Source organism: Lithobates pipiens, unplaced genomic scaffold (genome assembly GCF_037356315.1).
Source record: "Lithobates pipiens isolate NorthernLeopardFrog02 unplaced genomic scaffold, aLitPip1_a1.2 Scaffold_22, whole genome shotgun sequence".
Taxonomy (NCBI): Eukaryota; Metazoa; Chordata; class Amphibia; order Anura; family Ranidae; genus Lithobates; species Lithobates pipiens.
In genome coordinates, this window is record NW_027507784.1 from 217,342,561 (window position 1) to 217,365,969 (window position 23,409).

Consider the following 23,409-nt stretch of genomic DNA (forward strand, 5'->3'; position numbering starts at 1 on the left):
TCAGATCAATCTTTAGCAGACATTCCATGTTCAGTGAAGATGTTCAAAATTTAGATGAAGCAAGATTAGCATTGTTTTCTATGGAATGACAAAGGTGACTAAATGAAGGGAATGCACATAGAGTATAATGGGAATAAAAACTTGCTTTCAGGCAAATCTGAGAGACATAGCAATTTCACCTTTCCCACAGATGTTCCTCACGTAGAGTAGCAGATTGTTAGATTGAGATTATTTGGGATTACAGCTGTTTTCTATGGAATGACAGATAAATAAAAGAAAGGAATGCCCATAGACTTTAGCAAGGATATGGAATGCCCATAGAGAATAATGTGAAGCTAAATGTGACCTGGAATCAGAACCATTAGACATATCAGATCAATCTTTAGAAGACATTCTCTCCATGATAAATGGCAATGTTTAATATTGAGATGAAGTGGGATTAGCATTGTTTTCTATGGAATGACAAGGGTGAATGACAGAAAGGAATGCCCATAGACTTTAACAGGAAGATGGAATGCCCATAGAGAATAGTGAAACAAAATTGAATGCCCATAGGGAATAATGGGGAAAAAAAATAGTGACAGAGTTTTTAGCCATATCAAATTACTTTTTTTGCAAACCTACTTTTAAATATCAGTGGCCATTTTTAATATTGAGTTTAGGTGGGATTATTGTTGTTTTTATGGCATAACAACGGTGAATGACAGAAGGGAATGTTCATAGAGTATAATGGGAAGCAAAATATGGACTCATTTGCACACATATCTTGGAGACGTATGGATTTCACCTTTCCCACAGTTGCTCCTCATGTAGAGTAGCAGATTGTAAGATTGAGATTATTTGGGATTACAGCTGTTTTCTAAGGAATGACAGATACATTTTAGAAAGGAATGCCCATAGAGTATAATGGGATGGAAAATGTTACCTGGAGTCAAAACCCATCAACATATCAGATTAATCCTTGGCAGACATACTCTCCATGTTGAGTGCCAATGTTTCAAATTGAGATGGCATGGGATTATTATTGTTTTCTATGGAATGACAAAGGTGAATGACAGAAGGGAATGTCCATAAAGTATAACGGAAAACAAAATATAAACAATATAAATAAGTATAAACTTATTTGAAGGCAAATCTGAGAAACATTTTATTCTTTCCCATAGATGTTCTTCAAGTAGAGTAGCAGACTGAAATTATTTGGGATTACAGCTGTTTTCTATGGAATAACAGATACATGATAGAAAAGAATGCCCATAGAGTATAATGGGAAGCAAGATGTGACCTGGAGTCAAAACCAATTAACATATTAGATCAATCCTTAACAGACATACTTTCTATGTTCAGTAATGATGTTCAGAAATGAAAAGAAGTGGGATTATTATTGTTTTCTATGGAATGACAAAGGTGAACGATAGAAGGGAATGCCCATAGAGTATAATGGGAAGCAAAATAAAAAATTGTTTGCAGGCAAATCTGAGAGACATAGCGATTTATCCTTTCCCACAGGCGTTCCTCGAGTAGATTCACAGATTGTAAGATTGGAATTATATGGGATCATAGCTGTTTTCTATGGAATGACAGATAAATGTTAAGCCTTGTACACACGCTGGCTGGAGGCTCTGTGCAATTCCACATATAACCATGGCATGTGTGAGCAATATATCATTTAGTGACAACTTTTTTTTTTTTTTTTTGTCATTATTCAATCCCTTAGGACAAAAAAAATAAATATTCAATGGGCTCAACATACCCATCAGCAATTTCCTTGGGGTGTCTACTTTCCAAAATGGGGTCATTTGGGGGGGATTTGTACTGCCCTGCCATTTTAGCACCTCAAGAATTGAGATCGGCAGTCATAAATTAAAAGCTGTGTAAATTCCAGAAAATGTACTCTAGTTTGTAGACGCTATAACTTTTGCGCAAACCCAAAAATATACGCTTATTGACATTTTTTTTACTAAAGACATGTGGCTGAATAAATTTTGCCCTCAATGTATGACTAAAATTTAGTTTATTTGATTTTTCTTATAACAAAAAGAAGAAAATATCTTTTTTTTTCAAAATTTTCGCTCTTTTTCCATTTATATCGCAAAAAAAAAAAATCGCAGAGGCACTCAAATACCATCAAAAGAAAGCTCTATTTGTGGGAGGAAAAGGACGCAAATTTCGTTTGGGTGCAATATTGCATGACCGCGCAATTACCAGTTAAAGCAGCGCAGTGCGAAATTGCAAAAAGACCTCTGGTCCTTAAGGTGTTTATTGGTCCGGAGCTGAAGTGGCTAAAGACTCTCTCACTAATTGATATTTTTTTTCCATTATTCTCTATGGGCATTCCACTTTGTTCCATTAGTCCCTATGGGTATTACATCTCCATGCTAGTCTATGGGCATTCCATTCTGTCATTCCTATTTTTGAAGGGTAAAAACGTATAACATATTTCTTTAAGAAGGTACTCTCGACTTAGCTTTTTACTTGTATTGTTATCACACGCTTACATTGCTCTTCCATCTAACCACAGTGCGATAGAACATTACTTCAGAGAACTAAGATTGTTGGTCCAGCACAAACTGAATCCATAAACTTTACCGCTTTTTCTCAACCTGACACACTACACAGCGGCTCATGCTTTCCTTTCGCGCTTGCGCCCCAATACAAAACCGCCGTCCCTATTGGAGTATCTGCTGCCGAGGGGCGTGGTTGGAATTGTGAAGCAAGTTTGGCAACGACCCGGACACATTACGGCAAGCACGTGACCAGGCTACGACACTCGAGTGGTTATGGAGGCAGCAAGGGATGCAAAGGTGGGTCGTGATCGTGCGGAACATTATACCTACGATTACGTTTGCAGAGAAGATGTGTGGCGTGGATTCCCGCACACCGGATGTGGCTCATGTAGAGCGTCGAGTGCTAAACTTCCTGCGTTTCATGTTGGGCATGTAAACATAGGCTGTCCGCCATGGATGTTAGATTCAGTCAGTTCAGCAGGGACTGATCGAGTTCTGTACAACCAGCCTGTCTGGTCTCTTCCAAATAATAGCCTGCAACACTGATTATTGAATTCTGGTAGTGAGTGTGAGTGAGTGTATCTCGAGAGTGCTGCAGTGTGAACCCAGCCTAAGGCCCCTTTCACACTGGGGTGTTTCGCAGGCTAAAAATGGCTCCTGCAAAGCACTCTGAAACAGCCATTGCTGTATCTCCAGTAAAGCCCCGAGGGTTTTCACACTGGAGTGTTGCGCTTGCAGGATGGGGAAAAAAACAAAACTCCTGCAAGCAGCATCTTTGGAGTGGTGAAGGAGCAATGTATTCACAGCTCCTGCCCATTGAAATCACTGGGGCAGCGGGGTTAAAACTGCCCTGCTAGCAGCCGAATAGTGCCGCTAAAACGACGGTAAAAAGCTGCTAAAAATAGTGCCCCTTTACTATCGACACAGCTCCTGCCCCAGTGTGAATGGGGCCTAAATGCGTTTTTCTTCCCCCCCCCCCCCCCCCTTCTCTTTTTTTTTTTTTTTTTTTTTGTAAGAGAAAAGCTCAAGAAAAAATGCTTCCCTTTAAATTCGTTGTATATGTTCACACTGGGGTATTGTGCTTCTGCTGCGGTATAAAAAATGCTGCCCGCTACATTTTTGGTACGGTAAAAAAAAAAAAAAAAAAAATGCACCTCCCCACTGACATGCATAAAATGCACCTGTGTAGCGCTTTTGATGCAGTTTGAGTTACATGTCCTGTAAAAAACACTGCATACATGGTAAAATTGCACCAAAAGCATTTGTGTGTTTTGCTGTGGATCAGTGTCATACTTGCCTCTGCTATGCAGTTGGTTATGCACAGAGTGGCCCAGATCCTCCTCTTCTGTGGTCCGTTGGCGACGCACATGGCTCTTCTCTAGTACCCGCTGGAGAAGTGCTCTTTGTGGACACCCGTGTGGGCACACTCCCTTGTCCAGCTTCGGTGTCTATTGACACAGAAAGCAGGACTCTGCTCTGCTCGGGAGCCGATGGCTGCACTGCTATCAATCTATCCAATCGAGACATGGGCTAGAGCTGTTGTGCTCATCCACGGGGAGAAGAAATCCGGGTTCAGGTAAGTAAAACTGGGGAGCTGCAGCACTACAGAAGGTTTTTCACCTTCATGCATAGAATGTAGAGCTACAACTATTTTCAGAATCACTTTGTTGGCCGATTGTTTTGATTAATCGGATAATAACCTTAAAAAAATTGTGGTGCCTAATTTAGTTAAAATGAAGGGAAATTTTCTTAAATATCTATATGCAGTGGTAAATATACATAACCAGCTATATGATTAGAGAGCAAAATCTTGAATCCACTCTGAGAATAATCGATAGAAGACATATCAGAGGTTCAATCTGGTAAATATCATTAGGCTCAGATCAAATTTTTATTTTTTTTTTATTTAAAGGAGAAAACAAAAAAAAAAAAACGGATCCATCCTGCCACAGGGGCTCTGGGGTGGTACCCAGGCCTCGCATAGAAGAACGAGGTTTTGCCTGTAACGCTCCTCTTTGAGGGTTGGACCTTAGGAACCAGGACTCTTTTTGGTCTTGCTACATTACCTAAAGCTGTCCTGAGGGGTGCTATACATGGTCCAAAGGAGTGGAACCCCTATTAAAAGGGCCCCAGTTTTTGATGGTTTAACCATGCTGCCTGTCGTGATGGGGAAGGGGGGGGGGGATCTCCTCTTCCCCCCCCCCCCCTTAAATGGGTTAACTGAATGGACAGGGATACATGTTATGTTTAAGCAAGCATAAATCTGAAAAAAGGCTGTTTAAATTCCCTCCCTTCCCCTCTCCCCTCCTGAGGTGACTCTTGCTAAAGCACAGGAAACTGTGCGGCACATAGACAATCAGGCTCACACCTGAAAAAGCTTAGGCCCCTTTTTACACTGGGGCATTTTTTCAGGCGATTTAGCGTAAAAAAAAAAAAAAAAAAAAAACGATGAAAGAAGCCTCATCTGTAATCCCGATGTGAAAGCCCAAGTGCTTTAAGAGCACTTTCACACTGCCAGCACCCGAAAAAACGCTCACAAAGCGCCGCTTAAACTAGCGGCACTTTACCACCATTTTTTTTCGAGCGCTAGTGGGGCGCTTTTAACCCCTGCTTGATTTCAATGGCTTTAGGAGCGATGTATTCACCGCTGCAAAGAAGCTGCTTGCAGGACTTATTTTGACACCCTGCCAGTGCAGCGTCTCTGTGAAAGCACTCAGGCTTTCACATTGGGATTGAAGTTGCGGCTTCTTTCAGGTGCTTTTTTAGCTAAATTGCCTGAAAAACACCCCAGTGTGAAAGCACTCAGGCTTTCACATTGGGGTTTCAGATGAGGCTTCTTTCAATTGCTTTTTTTTTTTTTTTTTTTTATAATGCAAAAGCACCTGAAAAACGCTCCAGTGTGAAGGGGTCTTAAAGCTGATACTGGGAAATGGATATCAGAGCAGCTGAAGCAAGGCTGCCACAGGACACAAGCGCTGGCGCATGTGAGGGGTTTACACAGGCATTTGCAGTACAGGAATAAAAACTTGTTTAGCATTAGATCATTCTATGCTACCACTGTTTTTTTTTTCCTACTATTGTTTAAATAAATAGAACAGTTCTTAGAGTACCTTTTTACTATGGCTTCAAAGCTTACCACTAAGGCACCAAAACCACCCCCAGGCACTGGGGAACTCCAGACATGCCTCCACATTGTCATCCTCTCTGGAGATACCTGACATGGTAAGCCAGTGTGAATCATTGGAAGCAATTGGTGGTGCAACTGCTTCTCACACTTCAGTCCCTGTATACGTGACTGAAGATGTATTTTCTTATGCTTTGCAGGGCTTAGAAGGAAAATTAGTGGGTTTAATCGCATCCTCCATTAAAGGGCACAAGAAGCGCACTAGATCTCTCTCTCCCACTCCAAACCCCTTACCAGGGGAACAGTGGGGACAGGATGAGATATTACCCTCAAACGATTGGGAAAAACAAACCCATTACTCTGCGGAGGAAAAAGTTGAAGTTTCAGCATCACAATCTGAGGTACAAATCCTTACAGACATGGTCCGCTCCATTTCCAGACCACACATTACTGGAGAAGCTTATTTATACTGAATGGGATCAGTCGGATCAGCATTTTCTGCCTCCAAAGAGATTCTCACTTCTCTATCCCATGGAGGAAAAATTCACCAAAAATGAAAAGTTCCACAGTAGATGCTGTGATTTCCAGTGTGAAAAAAAGTTGAACTTGTCCAGTGGACAATACACAAATGGTAAAGGATCCATCAGATAAAAAGTTGGAACTCCTGTTAAAATCCTCTTTTTCTTTAGCAGGTACTGTTGCTTAGCCTGCAATTGCAGCTATAGGCATCTGTCAGTCCTTAACCACTTGCTTACTGGGCACTTAAACCCCCCTCAGTCCCAGACCAATTTTCAGCTTTCAGCGCTGATGCACTTTGAATGACAATTGCGCGGGCATACAACACTGTACCCAAATGAAATTTTTATCATTTTTTTTCCCCCACAAATCGAGCTTTCTTTTGGTGGTATTTAATTACAGCTCGGAGTTTTATTTTTTGCTAAACAAACAAAAAAAGATGCAAAAAAAAAAAATCATGTTTAATAGTTTGTTATAAAATTTTGCAAACAGGTCATTTTTCTCCTTCATTGATGGGCTGCATTGGTGGGCACAGATAAGATGGCACGGATAGGTGGCACTGCTGGGCACTGGTAGATGACACTGATGGGCACGGATATGTGGCACTGGGGTGCAGCACATTTGTTAAGGCAGATTGTGGGCACTGCTGGGTGGCACTATGGGCACTGCTGGGTGGCACTGACAGGGGGCACTTACTTTTTAATAATGTGGCACTGGCAGGGTGCAGGTGGGCACTGGCAGGGTGCAGGTGGGCACTAGCAGGGCTGGCCATGATCGGGACTGATGTCCCGATCACGGCCGCCGGTGATCGGCTTTTTTTTTTCTCCTCGCGCTGACAGCGCGAGGAGGAATAATAGCCGATTACCAGCTCTGTTATATCACATGATCAGCTGTCATTGGCTGACAGCTGATCATGTGATAAAGGGTCTGGATCGGTGATCAGGCGAGTCTCGTAGACTCGCCGATAAGAGCGGGCCCCTCAGGGGGCGCGCAGGCCGCTCGTGCACGGGACTACGTCAATAGACGTAGTCCCGGAAAAGGAAATCCGCGCTGTAGCCGTCATTCGGCTATAGCGCGGGTCTCAAGTGGTTAAAGTGGAGGGCCACCCTGAAAAAAGAAAATACATTAAAAATTTGAAAAAAAATCATAAAAAAAAAATGAAATTGATTTTTTTTACTTACCAGAAATGCCTGTTGCTAGGCACATCATCCTAATCTGCCTCTTCCTCCTCCATGGAGATCTTCTTTCTTCTCTCCTCCGTGCGGCGTCTTCTGGGTAATGGGTCGCGCTGTGTTCTGGGAACTGTGTGTCCCAGAACACAGCGTGTCCCATTCACAAAGCGCATGCGCAGTAGGAAACGGGGAGTGAAGCCGCAAGGCTCCACTGCCTGTTTCCCTTACCCAAAATGGCGGCGCCGGGACCCGAGACCGAGGGACGGGTCAGCCTCGGGCGGCCGACATCATGGGCGCCCTGGACAGGTAAGTGTGCTTATTAAAAGTCAGCAGCTACAGTGTTTGCAGCTGCTGACTTTAAAAAAATTTTTTTTTCAAAACCGGCCCTCCTCTTTAACCACTTCAGCTCCGGACCAATAAACACCTTAAGGACCAGAGGTCTTTTTGCAATTTCGCACTGCGCTGCTTTAACTGGTAATTGCGCGGTCATGCAATATTGGACCCAAACGAAATTTGCGTCCTTTTCTTCCCACAAATAGAGCTTTCTTTTGATGGTATTTGATTGCCTCTGCGATTTTTTTTTTTTTTTTGCGATTATAAATGGAAAAAGAGAGAAAATTTTGAAAAAAAAAGATATTTTCTTCTTTTTGTTATAAGAAAAATCGAATAAACTAAATTTTAGTCATACATTGAGGGTAAAATTTATTCAGCCACGTGTTTTTAGTAAAAAAAATGTCAATAAGCGTATATTTTTTGGTTTGCGCAAAAGTTATAGCGTCTACAAACTAGAGTACATTTTCTGGAATTTACACAGCTTTTAACTTATGACTGCCGATCTCATTTCTTGAGGTGCTAAAATGGCAAGGCAGTACAAATCCCCCCCAAATGACCCCATTTTGGAAAGTAGACACCCCAAGGAAATTGCTAATGGGTATGTTGAGCCCATTGAATATTTATTTTTTTTTGTCCTAAGGGATTGAATAATGACAAAAAAAAAAATTTTTTTTACAAAATTGTCACTAAATGATATATTGCTCACACATGCCATGGTTATATGTGGAATTGCACCCCAAAATATATTCCGCTACTTCTTCCGAGTATGGGGATACCACGTGTGTGGGACTTTTTGGGAGTCTAGTCGCGCACGGCACCCCGAAAACCAATCACCACCTTCAGGATTTCTAAGGGTGCAAATTTTTGATTTAACTCCTCACTACCTATCACAGTTTCGAAGGCCATAAAATGCCAAAATAGCACAAAACCCCCCAAAATTACCCCATTTTGGAAAGTAGACACCCCAAGCTATTTACTGAGAGGCATGTTGAGTCCATGGAATATTTTATATTTTGCCACAAGTTGCGGGAATATTACAAACTTTTTTTTTTTTTTTTGCACCAAGTTGTCACTAAATGATATATTGCTCACACATGCTATGGGCAGAAGTCAAATTACACCCCAAAATAAATTCTGCTGCTTCTCCCGAGTACGGGGATACCACATGTGGGGGACTTTTTGGGAGCCTAGCCACGTACGGGACCCCGAAAACCAAGCACTGCCTTCCGGATTTGAATATAAAATGCTGTAAAAAACAAACTAACCAGAGTCACCCGTAACACTTATACGGTGATCAGTGGTGAAAGGGTTAACTAGGGGCAATCAGGGGGTTCAAATTTTTATTAGGTAGTATATGGGGGTCCCTGGCGCTATATAAAAACCTGACGGGGAACCTAAATAACTAACTGGCTAACCAGCGTCACCAGTGACACTTATACTGTGATCGCTGGTGAAAGGGGGTGAAAGGGTTAACTAGCAGCAATCAGGGGGTTAAAACCATTATTGGGTAGTATATCGGGGTACCTAGCGCTATAAAAACCTGGCGGTGAACCTAAAAAAATAACTAGCTACCTAGCGACACTGATGCAGCGTTCAGAAAAATTATCGCTTAGTGACACTGGCAAAAGGGGGTGAAAGGGTTAACTAGCGGCAATCAGGGGGTTAAAACCATTATTGGGTAGTATATCGGGGTACCTAGCGCTATAAAAACCTGGCGGTGAACCTAAAAAAATAACTAGCTACCTAGCGACTGTAGCGACACTAATGCAGCGATCAGAAAAACGATCGCTTAGTGACACTGGCAAAAGGGGGTGAAAGGGTTAACTAGCGGCAATCTGGGGGTTAAAACCATTATTGGGTAGTATATCGGGGTACCTAGCGATATAAAAACCTGGCGGTGAACCTAAAAAAATAACTAGCTACCTAGCGACACATGCAGCGATCAGAAAAATGATCGCTTAGTGACACTGGCAAAAGGGGGTGAAAGGGTTAACTCTAGGGGCAATCAGGGGGTTAAATCTTTATTGGGGGGTGATAGGGGGCTACCCTGGACCTAACACTAACTGCCCTGACAGTTTTTACTGTCACAACTGACACTGAATGCATTGATCAGTAAAGAAATGATCAATGCAATCAGTGACACTGTGACTGGGGGGGGGGGGGGGGATCGGGGGGGGGTTTGTGTGCCTGTGTGTACCTACATGTCAGTGTAGTGTTGGTGCACACTTACTTTTACTCTTCTCCTCGTAGTCCGGTCAAAAAGACCGCCCCGAGGAGAATGACATCACTTCCTCCTTCCTGTGTAAACAATACACAGGGGAGGAAGCTTCTCATTGGCCAGGAGCGATCCAGAGGGGGTGGCCGAAAACCAACGGCCATCCCCTCATCACGGAGCGCTCCTGGACCGAATCGGACCGCCGTAAACAGCGGGAGGGGGTCCGATCGAACCCCCCACCCACTGGAAGGCAATCGCGTAGATGTACGTGATTGTGCCTGCCTGTGCCATTGTGCTGACGTACAATGGCAATACGGCGGTCCTTAAGTGGTTAAAAGACTAGTTCACAGAGGCCCTTAACAAGCTCCCTGCACAACAGGCCAGTCAGTTGGTAGATTTACAAAAAGCATTATGTTTTTCCATAGATACTATAAAGGATTCTATTCACCAGGCTTCTCGCCTTGTGCTAGTACACATGCGTAGGGATCCTTTGGCTAAAAGGTTGGTCTGCCGAAGCACCCTGCAAAAACCTACTGTCTAGTTTCTCATTTCATGGGGAGCAACTATTTGGCGATAATTTGGATAAATACATCCAGACAATTTCCATTGGAAAAAGTACTCTCTTGCCAGTAAAAAAAAAAAAAGTATAAACGTCCTTCATTTAAACTGACTTTCTCTCCTGCACCAAGTGCCTCCACCTCTAGGCAGTGGCGACGGCTTCCACCGCCAGATTCCAGAGGAAAATCGCAGGGTCAGGCCCAGGCTCAAAGGAACACTTGGAGCCGCAAGACTACAAAGCAGAATTCTAAGGCCTCTTCATGAAAAGGCTTCTTCCCTCACCAATGTGGGGGGGGGGGGGGAGCGGAGACTTCTGCATTTCGCAGAAGTCTGGCAGAGGGAAACTCAGGACAGATGGGCTCTCTCCACAGTGACTCTAGGATATAAACTAGCGTTTTGGGAGTTTCCACCATCTCTTTCTGAGATCAAACTTTCCCAAGGATCCAGAGAAAAGACAATCCCTGTTTCAAGCACTAGACCAGTGATGGTGAACTTTGGCACCCCAGATGTTTCAGAACTACATTTCCCATGATGCTCAGCTACACTGCAGAGTGTATGAGCATCATAGGAAATGTAGTTCCAAAACATCTGGGGTGCCAAGGTTTGCCATCACTGCACTAGACCAATTGACTCAAGGGGTAAGCATACAGATCCCCCCCCCCCCCCCCCCCCCCACAGAAGAACAAGGTTTAGGTTTCTATTCAAACCTGTTTACGGAACCAAAACCGAATGGAGGTGTCAGGCCCATTCTGGATCTAAAAAATATAAATTGTTTCCTAACAATTCGCTCGTTTCGAATTGAGTCGATCAGGTCAGTGGTCTCCATCCTACAAGGTGGAGAACTTCTGGCGTCCATCAACATCAGGGACACATATCTGCATGTCCCTATATTTCCCACTCACCAAAGGTTTCTGCGATTCAAAGTGGAACAACGTCACTTTCAGTTTGCGGCCTTACCGTTCGGGCTAGCCACAGCACCACGGGTATTCACAAATGCTGGCCCCACCTCTAGCTAGGTTGCAGGCACAAGGCATAACAGTGTTGGCGTACCTAGATGATCTATTGTTAATAGACCAGTCAGTGACTTGCTTAAAGCAAAGCGTATGCATTACAACCAGTTACCTGGAAAGTCTCGGTTGGATCAACCTAGAGAAGTCTTCCTTAAAACCCGTAAGAAGGCTGGATTACTTGGGCCTGATCATGGATGCAGCCCAGAAAAGGGTGTTCTTGCCTCCAGCAAAGATCAGCTCCATACAAGAGCTGGTACGGATGGTCAGGACAAAAGCAAATCCTTCAATTCTCCCTTGCATGAGGTCGTTAGGAAAGATGGTAGCTTAATTTGAAGTTGTTCCATTTAAGACTGTTGCAAAACAGAATCCTCTCTGCTTTGAAAAAGATGATCCAAGCTTTGGACTTGCCAATGCGGCTGTCCCCCAGAGTGTCCCAGCCTCAGTTGGTGGTTAGGAAACCAGAATTTGCTGACGGGGAAATCCTTCAGACCAATAATCTGGAAAGTAGTAACAACCGATGCCAGCCTCTCAGGCTGTGGAGCGGTACTAGAGGAGATGACTGTCAAGGGACAGTGGTCAAAACTCGAAAGAGCCCTGCCCATCAACATCCTAGAGATTCAGGCAGTGTATCTGGCTCTGAAAACCTGGACCTCCAGGTTAAATAATTGTCCAGTCCGGATACAATCCGACAATGCCACGGCTGTGGCCTATATCGCCAAGGGGGCACCAAGAGTCTCAGCTCAGAGGTGAACCATATCCTAACTTGAGCAGAAATCCCTATTGGCAGGTGGACTATCTAAGTCACAGCAGTTATTCCCAGTGGAATGGTCTCTTCACCCCGAAGTGATCTTCAAGTGTCCAGATTCAACATTAAGTTGGTCAACTTTGTGTCCAGAACAAGGGATCTTTATGGAACAGATGCGCTGGTAACTCCGTGGGATCAGTTTTTTCGCTGATCTACGCTTTTCCCCTGATTCAGTTGCTGCCTCAACTTCTTTGCAGAATCAAGAAAGCCGGTAATTCTGGTAGCACCAGCATGGCCCAGAAGGTCATGGTACGCAGAGATTGTAAGATGGCAGTGGAGGGTCCTTGGCCTCTCTCACTAAGGCTATTGCCGGGGCCGATATTGCATCCTACTTTTATGAACGCTAAATTTAACGTCTTGGCTATTGAAACCCACATTCTAAAGAAGCGTGGGCTTTCCAGATCTGTTATCTCAACTTTAATCAATGCAAGGAAACCAGTTTCTAGAGCTGTATGTTCTAGAGTTTGGAAAGCTTGCGTTTCCTGGTGTGAATCCAAGAGTTGGCACCCTCAGGGATATATTATAGTCAGAATCCTTGCCTTTCTACAATTGGGCGTAGAGATGAAGTTGGCCCTAAGTACTATTAAAGAGGAAGTAAAGGCAGTTGAAAAAATAAAATAAAAAAAGGAACCTGCAAGGCAAAGGCATAATGAGCTAGTATGCACAGCATTATCGGTTTTATTTCAAAGACCGTTTGCTACACATTCTTTAGTCTGAGTTTTTATGCAAGGGGTGATGCGAATTAATCCACCAGTTAAATCGCCTTTTAACCCCTTGGGACTTAAATTTTAGTTTTGTCAATGTTACAAAAACCGCCATTTGAACCATTACAGCATATTCCCTTGTCCTTCTGACTAGGGAGCTGACATTTTTTGTTGCTATATCCTCAGCAAGGAGGGTTTCAGAATTGGCTGCTCCTTCTTGTAAAGAGCCATATTTGATTATTCATAAGGACAGAGTGGTGTTATGCCCTCGTCCAGGCTTTTTGCCAAAAGTGGTTTCAGGCTTTCATCTGAATGAAGATATTGTCCTGCCATCGTTTTTCCCAAAACCATGTTCCAGGAAAGAAAAGTCACTACATTGTCTTGATGTAGTGAGGGCAGTGAAAATCTATTTAAAGAAAACTGCTCAAATTCCTAAAAAGACTGATGTCCTTATTTATTCTGCCAGAGGGTCCTAAAAAAAGACAGGCAGCGTCGAAATCCATTAAGTGGATTCGGCAAGCTATAATTCAAACTTATGATTTAAGGGCTAAGATTCCCCCTATTCAAGTTAAAGCACTGTGCTGGTTGTTGGGGGTCCGCTCGTCCTCTTCCCTGTTTCTAGGCCACGGTGGGATGTTTGTGCTGTGCTTGACATGTGGGGAGGCCGCTGTGTGCTCCGTGGCCATTTTCCCAGGGCCGCGGCTATTTTGTAGCCGCAGCCAGTTTTTTTCACTGTCAGCTGTTTTCTGGAAACTCGGCAGCCATTTTCTCAGTGCTCTGACGTTTTTGCTGAGGTGATTGAGGTGATTTTGTAGTAGCCTCAGGTAGTTTTTGCCTCTAGCGCTGGGTGCTTGTTTCCTTCTAGAACAGCGTGCTGTTCACACATACCTCGTGGATGATAAAGGGGAGAGCAGACGGCAGCAGTACCTGGGTCAGGGTGGGGATTCCTGCGGGGGGGCCCCTCAGTGTGTTGGAGCTAGGAGGGTGGACATTTTGTGTGACTTGCCTTTAGGTCCCTAAGTGGTGACAGGCGAGTGTGGGTCAGCATGGCGTCGGAAGCTGGTGCTTCTTCCCCAGACATCCCTGTTATTGCAACTGGTTCCCCTGTGGTGCCTATGGACGCTCTGCCAGCGGTCCTGGAGGCCTTTGTTGCAAGGGGGGAAAAACACCCCCTCCCCTTCAGTCTTCTGGGGAAAACTCTGATTCAGACTGTGATAGGCGGCCCCTGTTCTGACGTATCAGAGGATGCGGACCAGGACTGTTCGGACAGTGAGGATGACTCTGTGTCTGGGTCAGCGCAGGAAAAGGCGCTTGTAGGAGCACTTATTACAGCGTTGCGGAATACCCTAAAGATGGAGGATACAGCGGTGGTGTCTACAGAGGTGTCAATCCCTTTCGGGTCCCACAAGCCGGTCCACGCGGCTAAGGTGTTTCCTTACCTAACTTATTTTGATAAGGTTATTTGCTAGGAGTGGGGAAAACCGCAGTGGGCCTTTTTAGTAACCATGATTCTGATGGAAGGGACACCTGCTTTCAAGGATCCTGCTGACAGAAGGGCCGAGGCGGTTGCCCCGATCCATCTTTAAGGTGGTGGGGTCAGCATTGCGGCCAGTGTTAGCCACGGCCCTGGTGTCACGGACGCTTACTGGATAGGCAAAGTTGTTGCACCGTGAGTTTGAGAAGCAACAGGCTTCCCCAGTCTGCGTGGAGCTGGTGGACCAGTTGGTGCAGGGCCTTAAGTATGTCTGTGATGTGGCTTTAGATATGGCCCCCTTTCTCTCTAGAGCCTCTGTATCAGCAGTAGTGCTATGTCGCCTGATTTGGCTGAAATGCTGGTCTGCGGACCAGGCATCTAAGAAAGCACCGGCGGACTTGCCCTTCCAGGGAGAGAGGCTATTTGGAGCCTCACTGGATGACATTATTAAGAATGTGACTGGGGGTAAGAGTTTGCTCCCACAGTCCAGAAAAGGTATGGAGCCACACTGTAGGCAAGGGCCCTCACTGTTAGGGTTAATCCTGTGTCTAGGGTGGTCCCTTCAACCTCTCAGACCTTAGATCCAATGCATTGTATAAACTCAGAGCGCTCTGGAATCAATTCTCAAAGGACAAATAAAATCACACACACACCATGGCGTCCTTCGAGAACTAATTGTATTGAGATTTTACAAAGCAAATGATATAGGGTATTTTACGTCATACAGAATAAGACATGCGCAGTAGACATCAAGACGATTACAGCTGGTCAAGACAAAAATGCTATTGTTCTTTGTTCTAAGCTAGCTGAATTAATATAAGAAAAGATACATAATTCCTTCTGTAGCTAAAAGATGCTGAGAAACAGTGTGAAGGTTATAGATAAGTGTGTGAGAACACACGGGTTAGAAGAATCTCATGTTGAGACAGTTATCTGAGAAGTTAAAGGGGTGTTCAAACTGTACATATTGTGAAATGGAAGTTTGTGAATATTAAGATGGCTGACAGAAACAAGATGGATGCTTAGCATAACCTTTCACTCACTTTTCGTCCGCCCGGATCGGCAGGTAAGAGTTCCCAGTAAGACAAGGTGCCTGCTTGAGGGATAAAAGCAACCCTGGTTTCACAAGCCTACGAGCAAATCTGTTACCATATGAAGGTTTGCCCCTGCCCGACTCTCGAGTGGGGGGGGGGGGTCGCCGTCGGTAGTTTGCAGCCAGGGGGACCTCCCTACTTTCCAACCAGTGGGTCTGCAAACTGGTTTCATCAGGATATAAGCTAGTTTCTTGTCCGCCAAACAGATTTTTATATATTTTTTTTTTCCCCCTCCAACTTTCATCTTCTGGCTCGTTGGGAAGCCCTGTTCGGGGCAGTGCAGGACCTGCTGTTGCACGGGATGATAGTACCGGAATGGTTTCAGGGATTCTACTTATCTGTTTGTAGTCCCAAAGAAGGAAGGGGTCCGTCCGGTCTGGGACCTCAAGGCCGTCAACAGGTTTGTGAAAGTACAAAGGTTCAGGATGGAATCCGTTTGTTCAGTGGTCGCTGCACTCCATCAGGGGTATTTTCTAGCATCCCTGGACATCAAGGACGCATATATGGATGTCCCCATATGCATGAAGCATCAGAGGTTTCTGTGATTTTTGTGGTCGGGGACGAGCACTACCAATTTTGTAGCTCTCCCTTTTGGCCTGGCGTTGGCCAGAGAGTCTTCACCAAGGTGCTAGCCCCAATTTTGGCTTTGCTAAGGCAGCGAGGGGTCGCAATCGAGGGTTACCTGGACAACCTCCTCCTGAGAGCGGCTTCTTCCTCAGAATTAAGAGAGGATGTGGCAATCGCTATGCAAACTCTTCTGGCGTTTGGTTGGGTACTGAATCTACAGAAGTCTGTGTGCCTTTTGGTCTTTCCCGACATCAAGCGTCTTGTTTCCCAGGTGTGTAAGGTGGCGATCTAGTCGTCCGTTCACACTTTTCACAAGATTTTAAAAAGGTTGATGTGAGCGTATCTTCAGATGCTTGCTTCGGCCGCAAGGTTAAGCCCTGCACCATTTTGCAGCTAAAGGACCAAGCCCCTTTTTGCGTTTCGGCACTGTCGCATTAACTGACAATTGCGCAATCGTGCGACATGGCTCCCAAACAAAATTGGCGTAGTCTTTTTTTTATTTTATTTTTTTCCCCCACAAATAGAGCTTTCTTTTCATGGTAGTTTGATCACCTTTGCGGTTTTTATTTTTTGCGCTATAAACAAAAATAGAGCGACAATTTTGAAAAAAATGCAATATCTTTTACTTATTGCTATAATATCCCCCCAAAAATATATATTAAAAAAACTTTTTTTTTTCTCAGTTTAGGCCGATACGTATTCCTCTACACATTTTTTGTAAAAAAAAAAAAAAAAATCGAAATAAGAGTTTATTGATTAGTTTGCACAAAAGTTAAAGTGCCTACAAAATGGGGGATAGTTTATTTGCCTTTTTTAATTTATTTTTTTACTAGTAATGGCGACTATCAGCAATTTTTTAATTTTTTTTTTTTTTTTTTTTTGTGACTGCGACATTATGGCGGACATGCCAGACAATTTGAACACATTTTTGGGACCATTGGCATTAATACAGCTTTCAGTGTGATTAAAATGTCACTGGCAGTGAAGAGGTTAACCACTAGGGGCAGTGTAGGGGTTAAGTGTGTGTGGGTGTTTTTTTTTTTTTTTTTTTTTTATTTTTTTTTTTTTTTCCTGTAGGGGGCAGTGGCTTGGCGTATGACGTCACTGATCGTCTTTCCCTATAACGGGGAACAGACGATCAGTGACAGCCTCACTAGGAAGCACGAGGAGAGGTTTGTTTACACTTACCTCTCCTCGTTCTTCAGCTCTGTGACCTGATCGCGGGACACCAGCAGCGATTGGGTCCGCGGGTCACAGAGCTCAGGACCGAGTCGCAAGTGAGCTGCCAGTGGCATGCCCAGCCGTGCCATTCTGCCGATGTATATCGGCGTGAGGCGGTCCTTAAGCGGTTAAGGTTTCAACGTCTCCATTGAGGAGCTCTGGTTGTTATGGGTAGATTTATTTTCTTGCTCTTCCCACCCCTCGTTTTTATGACACTGCTTGGGGACATCCCTAAGGTTAAGATGAAGATGCTGTGCCCGTCAATGAACGAAAGAGAAAATAGGATTTTTGTACTTGCTGTAAAATCCTTTTCTCTGAAAAGAATTGTCGGACACAGCACCCACCCCTCCTGTTTGTACTGCTTTTGACGAACTGGATGCAGTGTGAAGGGGGTTGTTTGTGTGTGTTTTTGAATCGTACTTGCCTAGGTGGTGATCAAACATTGCCGATGTCTTGGTTCTCTCGGCTCCCCTAGCAGAGAGCTGCTGACTTAGTCAGCAGCTCTCTACTCTGCCCATCTGTGCTCACTGGAGCGCTGAGGGGACAGCCGTCTCAGTCTCTCAGTGGCTTGCTGAGACGGGCATCAGTCCAGGCACCTGGTGGATCCAGACTTGATTGTAGCGATGACGCGGTGCCTGAACTGATTTCTGTGATGTCAGCAAAAAGTGGACTTTAGTCCGCTCTCTGCTGAAAACGGGTCACAGGAGTGCAAAACGAATTGCCCTTCTGTGACCCATAGGAAAAGTCCAGCCAAACTAGTTTAGGCTGGACTTCTCCTTTTTAATGGCTGTGTGTGTGGGGGGGGGGGGGGGGGGTGTTTTTATTTTATTTTATTATTTTATTTTTTTGAGGGGAGATTAAATTGACATTGTTATACAAGCTGTACACGCACTACTTTACATTTAGCAAAGTGTGATTTCTTCAAGTGTTGTCATATGAAAAGATCTAATAAAATATTTACAAAATTTTGAGGGGGTTTTCTCACATTTGTGAGATACTATAGGTACCTGTGCCTTGACAACGTTGCTTTTAATAGGAAATGGTGGCGGTATAATTTTTATTTTATTTTTATTTTATACATGTGCTTTTTCTCAAAGAAAGTTTGTATTTCTTTGCTATTACCGATGGTTGTTCCTCTTTACTGAATCTCTCTGGACCTCCCTGTCCTATTTCATATGCAGATCAGCGGTGTGGCTTGTTTACCCAACCGCTGCTCCGTGTCTCCTGTGAACAAACGGTGGGTTGATTGGCTCCCGCTGTGTCCAATCCCATCAGGTACAGCGCGACACAAAATCAAAAACCCAGGCTGCCCTATTTGTACAGTGAGCGGTCTGGAAGAAGTTAAATGCTTCAGGAAAGATGCTTACCAAAAGCTTTTCAAATCTTGCTGTACGTGTTGCTCATATACCGCCTTTGTGAAGGCATAAGTAATAGTGAATGTGAGGGAAAGGTGGCAAGCATGTTTTATAAAGTTCACCTAGTATGAACATTCATTTTGATTTTGTTTATGCTCAAAAATAATTTTGTTTCTTTAATATTCTGCAGACATCCGCCATCACTGTAGCCAGTACAAACGGAATGGTGAAAAAGATCTTCAGGGCAAGAAAAACAATGACTGCAAGCTGCCGACAGCAAATTGCTGCTCTTAATAAATTTAAAAATCCCTCAAAAAATGAGATATTTAAAGAATCGCCTGTTCTAACGAAAGAAAAAGTCCAATGGCAACAGACTAAATTAGTTTCACCAGAGAACTGTATCGCACATCACACATCATCTGAAATGGAAAAACATCAGTCCCAAAACCCTTCTCCTAATGAGTTTAACACTTCCACAGAGGTTTCACCTGAAGACTCTGGACTAAAAACTGGACAGTCTTTAGAGGGGAATTGGGAAGAATGGAGTAAGCCTTGTGAGAATTCAGCTTCTGTTGTTGAAACGTTTGTTGGGAACCCTGCTAACTTTTCTCATATAGCACATAATGTAAACAATGCAACTAGCAATACTAAAATTACTAATTTTAATGATGTAAGACCAGCCTCTTCACTGTTGGGGGTTGTAGAAAAAGAGAAGCCAATTTCTGATTGTGATTACTTGCAAGATGTTGAAAAAGACACTCTGAATACAAATCTGAATAATTGCTCCCCTGTTTCTGAAATAAGTAAATCCCTATCCCTAAGTCTCGTAAATGAAGATTGCTTATTAAAGATGAATTCAGCAGCTGGTCTTGTAACACAGATGAATATTTTGGATACAGACAGTACCAATGCCGTTATTCCTAGCAATGAGTCGAATGCTTCCTGTGGCACTACTGGCGATAGCGACGCATCAATGCCCAACTTCACTATGACTATGCATCTAGATTCTGCTCAGAACAATCTTTCTCAAGGCTGTAGTACAACTTCTGGTAAGGCTTTGTGATCTTTAGTGTTGGGGGCCATTTTGTCACTTATTCTTTAATGCTTGAAGCATGTTGTGCCATTTAGTGATGTGTGTAGTCAAAGCTATTCTAGTGTTGCCAGCCTCACCCTCCATTGGCTTCTAATAAATGGGGTCTTGCCAAAGGACTCATCTCCTCCTGTCACTATAGTGGATGTGTGTGTATACTGTTATGGTAGCAATTCTGACAATACTGTGCTGCCACTAGCATGATTATATCATACTGAAACTTTTTTATTTTTATTTTATTTTTTTTTTTTTTCCATAAATCTATCGGATATCATTTTGCCCCTGTTCAAATCATTAGTAAGACCTCATATGGAATATGCAGTTCAGTTTTGGGCACCAGTTCTCAAAAAGGATATCGGTGAACTGGAGAAAGTGCAGAGAAGGGCAACCAAACTGATAAGAGGCATGGAGGAACTCTGCTATGAGGAAAATATTAGAGGAACTGAATTTATTCACTCTTGATAAGAGGAGATTAAGGGGGGGATATGATCAACATGTACAAATATATAAGGGGTCCATATAGGGAACTTGGTGTTGAGTTACTCACTTTACAGTCAACAAAGGACAGGGGGGCACTCTTTACGTCTAGAGGAAAAGAGATTTCATCTCCAAATACGGAAAGGTTTCTTCACAGTAAGAGCTGTGAAAATGTGGAATAGACTCCCTGCAGAGGTGGTTCTGGCCAGCTCAGTGGATTGTTTTAAGAAAGGCCTGGATTATTTCCTAAGTGTACATAATATAACTGGGTACTGACATTTATAGGTAAGGTTGATCCGGGGAAAATCTGATTGCCTCTCGGGGGGATCAGGAAGGAATTTTTTTTCCCCCCTGCTAGCAAATTGGATCATGCTCTGCTGGGGTTTTTTGCCTTCCTCTGTGTATATATGTGTGTGTGTGTGTGTGTGTGTATATATGTGTGTATGTATATATGTGTGTGTGTGTGTGTGTATGTGTATATGTATATATATGTATATATATATGTATATGTGTATATATATATATTTTTTTTTTTGTGGATGAACTATCCACTTAGTATTTGTATACCCTTGCATTTTATTTTTATTTTTTTTAAACCTGTAAAGCAAAAGGCATAATGAGCTAGTATGCATACTAGCTCAATATGAAATACCTTAGAATGAGGCATCGGCAGCTGATCCTGGTCACCGCTGAGGGGAGCTGACATATCCCCTTTGTACGTGTCTTCTGGGTTTGCGGCCCCGGCGCTGTAAGTGGCCAGAGCCGCAATGTTGTCACTCCTGCGCATGCGGGTGGGAGACTTCTTTTCGGTGGTGAAAAAAATGTATGTATGTAGAGATGTACAACCACCACCAAACCTGTGCAAATGGCAAATATAATAGTATTAATAATTATAAGAGAAGCTCATTGTATGTAAAGGAAAATTAATTAAATATTAAGTAATTTAGAACCGTGCTCTCTCAAAGTCTTAAAGAGCAAATGCTTATAAATGCATAATCTAAAATCTACAAACGCAATCACACATGTGATGTAATAATTTTGCATAATGTCCACAGTGTATAATCAAAGTGAATAATCGGTGATTAAAAAATTACAAAGTTGATCAAAAATTCAATTCAAGTGAGTCTTCTGATTCTTGGTGTACAAGGAATAGGTCTTCCTTCAGCTGTCACACAGCTTACTCACCAGAATCCCATGACACCCACTACAGGTAGTCATATGCGCCTATGGATAATGCTAATGGAGGAGGATCATCACAGCCACAGCTCTGATCCAAGCTGATGATCAATCAGGATCCCGTGGAACCCATTCAGGTACTGAAATGCTTGTGATGGAACTTGATGTAGAATTTTTTTTTATGACTGCAGCATCAATCCAAACAGGCATGCAAGGGTTGGTAAAGAAAAAAGGGCTTCCATAGTGAAGTATATCACGGTTTATTCCAAAAAATAGGTTAAAATGAGTTTAAAATCAAGTCTCCATAGCACTTTTCAAATCCATGTGTTGGAAATGCCGTTGGCATTCCAGCTCTGTTGTAAGCGATAGAAGTGCATATCCCGTTTAAGCCACCCTATGCGTTTCTTCCGCACACTCTGTCGTCACAGGTCATGTGATCAGATACATTGCTTACATATTTATACAAGTCCGTTGATTAAGGATATCCAATCCAATTCAGTCCTTACTCGATATACAATAAAAAGGTCTCAAACCATGCCAATATAAAAGACTAAAAGAACAAATTTGAATCAGATAAATTAGATTTGAATTAGTAAATTACAGTTATATCAAAGGATACTGCCATCTTGTGGTCAAAGATCAAATGGTAGGTGAATATGTTTTACTCACGAAGCATGTCTGAGTCCACGGGACGGTCCTTGATGGTGCGGATCTCCACGGGCAGGTCTGTTCCTGGGTCGAGCAGTCAGCGCCCTTGGAGTGGTGCGTTGTCCGGTGCTGCTTTACTTTCCAACCAGGCAAAAACGGCCTGTATGGAAGAAATGCTCTCTGTCCTCACTGGTCACCTGGAGCCTGGCCGGGAAGAGCATAGTGTAGGAGTAGTGGTAGATCCGCAGTTGACATTTAAGCTTCAGTAAAGTGTGCTCTTTTTTGTTTTGGACCTCAGCCGAGAAATCCGGAAACACTTTAATTTCGCCATTCCAGAATGGTATATTGCCTTTCTGTCTGGTGAGATGCAGGACCGCATCCCGGTCACAGAAATTAAGTAGTTTTGGAATGAAGGTCCGTGGAGGGGGCCTGGCAGTCAGCCTGTGGGCCCGCTCCACAACGAAGGATGTGGAGAATTCAGCCTGTCCAAATGTCGTGACCAGCAGGTTTTCTAGAAAGGAGGGGGGATTGGAACCCTCAGTTACCTCTGGTAGTCCCACAAACTGCAGGTTACATCTTCAGAGGCGATTCTCTATATCGTCCTGTTTCACCAAGACCATACCGAGTTGGTGCTGTAATCTTTCCGCAGTAGTTTGTAAGGGCGGGAGCTCGTTCTCCACTCTACTTATGCGGTGCTCCGTTTCCCCCGACACAGTCCCTAAGCTTTTGCAGATCTTGATGGATCAGGGACGCATCCACTTTTATTTCCTTTATTTTACAGGTCAGATCTTTTACAGTCGGAGATTGCCTCCAGTACTCTTACAGTATCTTCCGCTATCCGCCATTTTCCCCCAAGGCCTCCTTCTCTGCATGCCGGTATCTAGCCAGTTTAGCGGCTGCGTCCTTCACCAATTTTCAGTGGAGACATGTCCCTGTTGGAGTCAGATAGTTGTGTGCTCGTGACAGGTACTGATTTTCAAAGTATTTAGCCGCAGGATCGTTGGTATCGGATATCAGGCAAGCGGAGCTCCCGTTCAGCACTCCTCACGCCATGCCCTCCAGGCCACGCCATGGTAGATGAATATGTAGCAAGTACTTAATAGTGGTGCCATCTTGTGGCAAAAGGGGAGAATGGATTCAAATAGAACGGATTTACCTTTTTAATTCCTAAAGTTAAAGTTCCTAATGTTTTGGATACATTTAAATCCTATATATACCGTATTTATCGGCGTATAACGCCCACCCCAAGTTTAGGAGGGAATTTTAAAAGGGGGGAAAAAAACTTTTAGGTGGGAAGTTTAAGGAAACAACTTGCCAATCAATGCAGCCTTATCAGTGTCATTTGCAGCCTTGTCAGTCATTTTCA

The 23,409-nt window shown here is 43.6% G+C and overlaps 1 protein-coding gene across 1 annotated transcript in view; it reads left to right on the forward strand.

Moving 5' to 3' along the window:
• Positions 1–2,688: 2,688 nt before the first annotated feature.
• ATF7IP2 (activating transcription factor 7 interacting protein 2) overlaps positions 2,689–23,409 on the forward strand; it is a 273,655-nt gene continuing 252,934 nt past the window's right edge. Inside the window, exons 1-2 of the mRNA XM_077448852.1 lie at positions 2,689–2,801; positions 18,843–19,701. Coding sequence (XP_077304978.1) covers positions 2,778–2,801; positions 18,843–19,701 — 883 coding nt within the window. The 5' untranslated portion in view covers positions 2,689–2,777. The remainder of the gene's footprint in view (positions 2,802–18,842; positions 19,702–23,409) is intronic.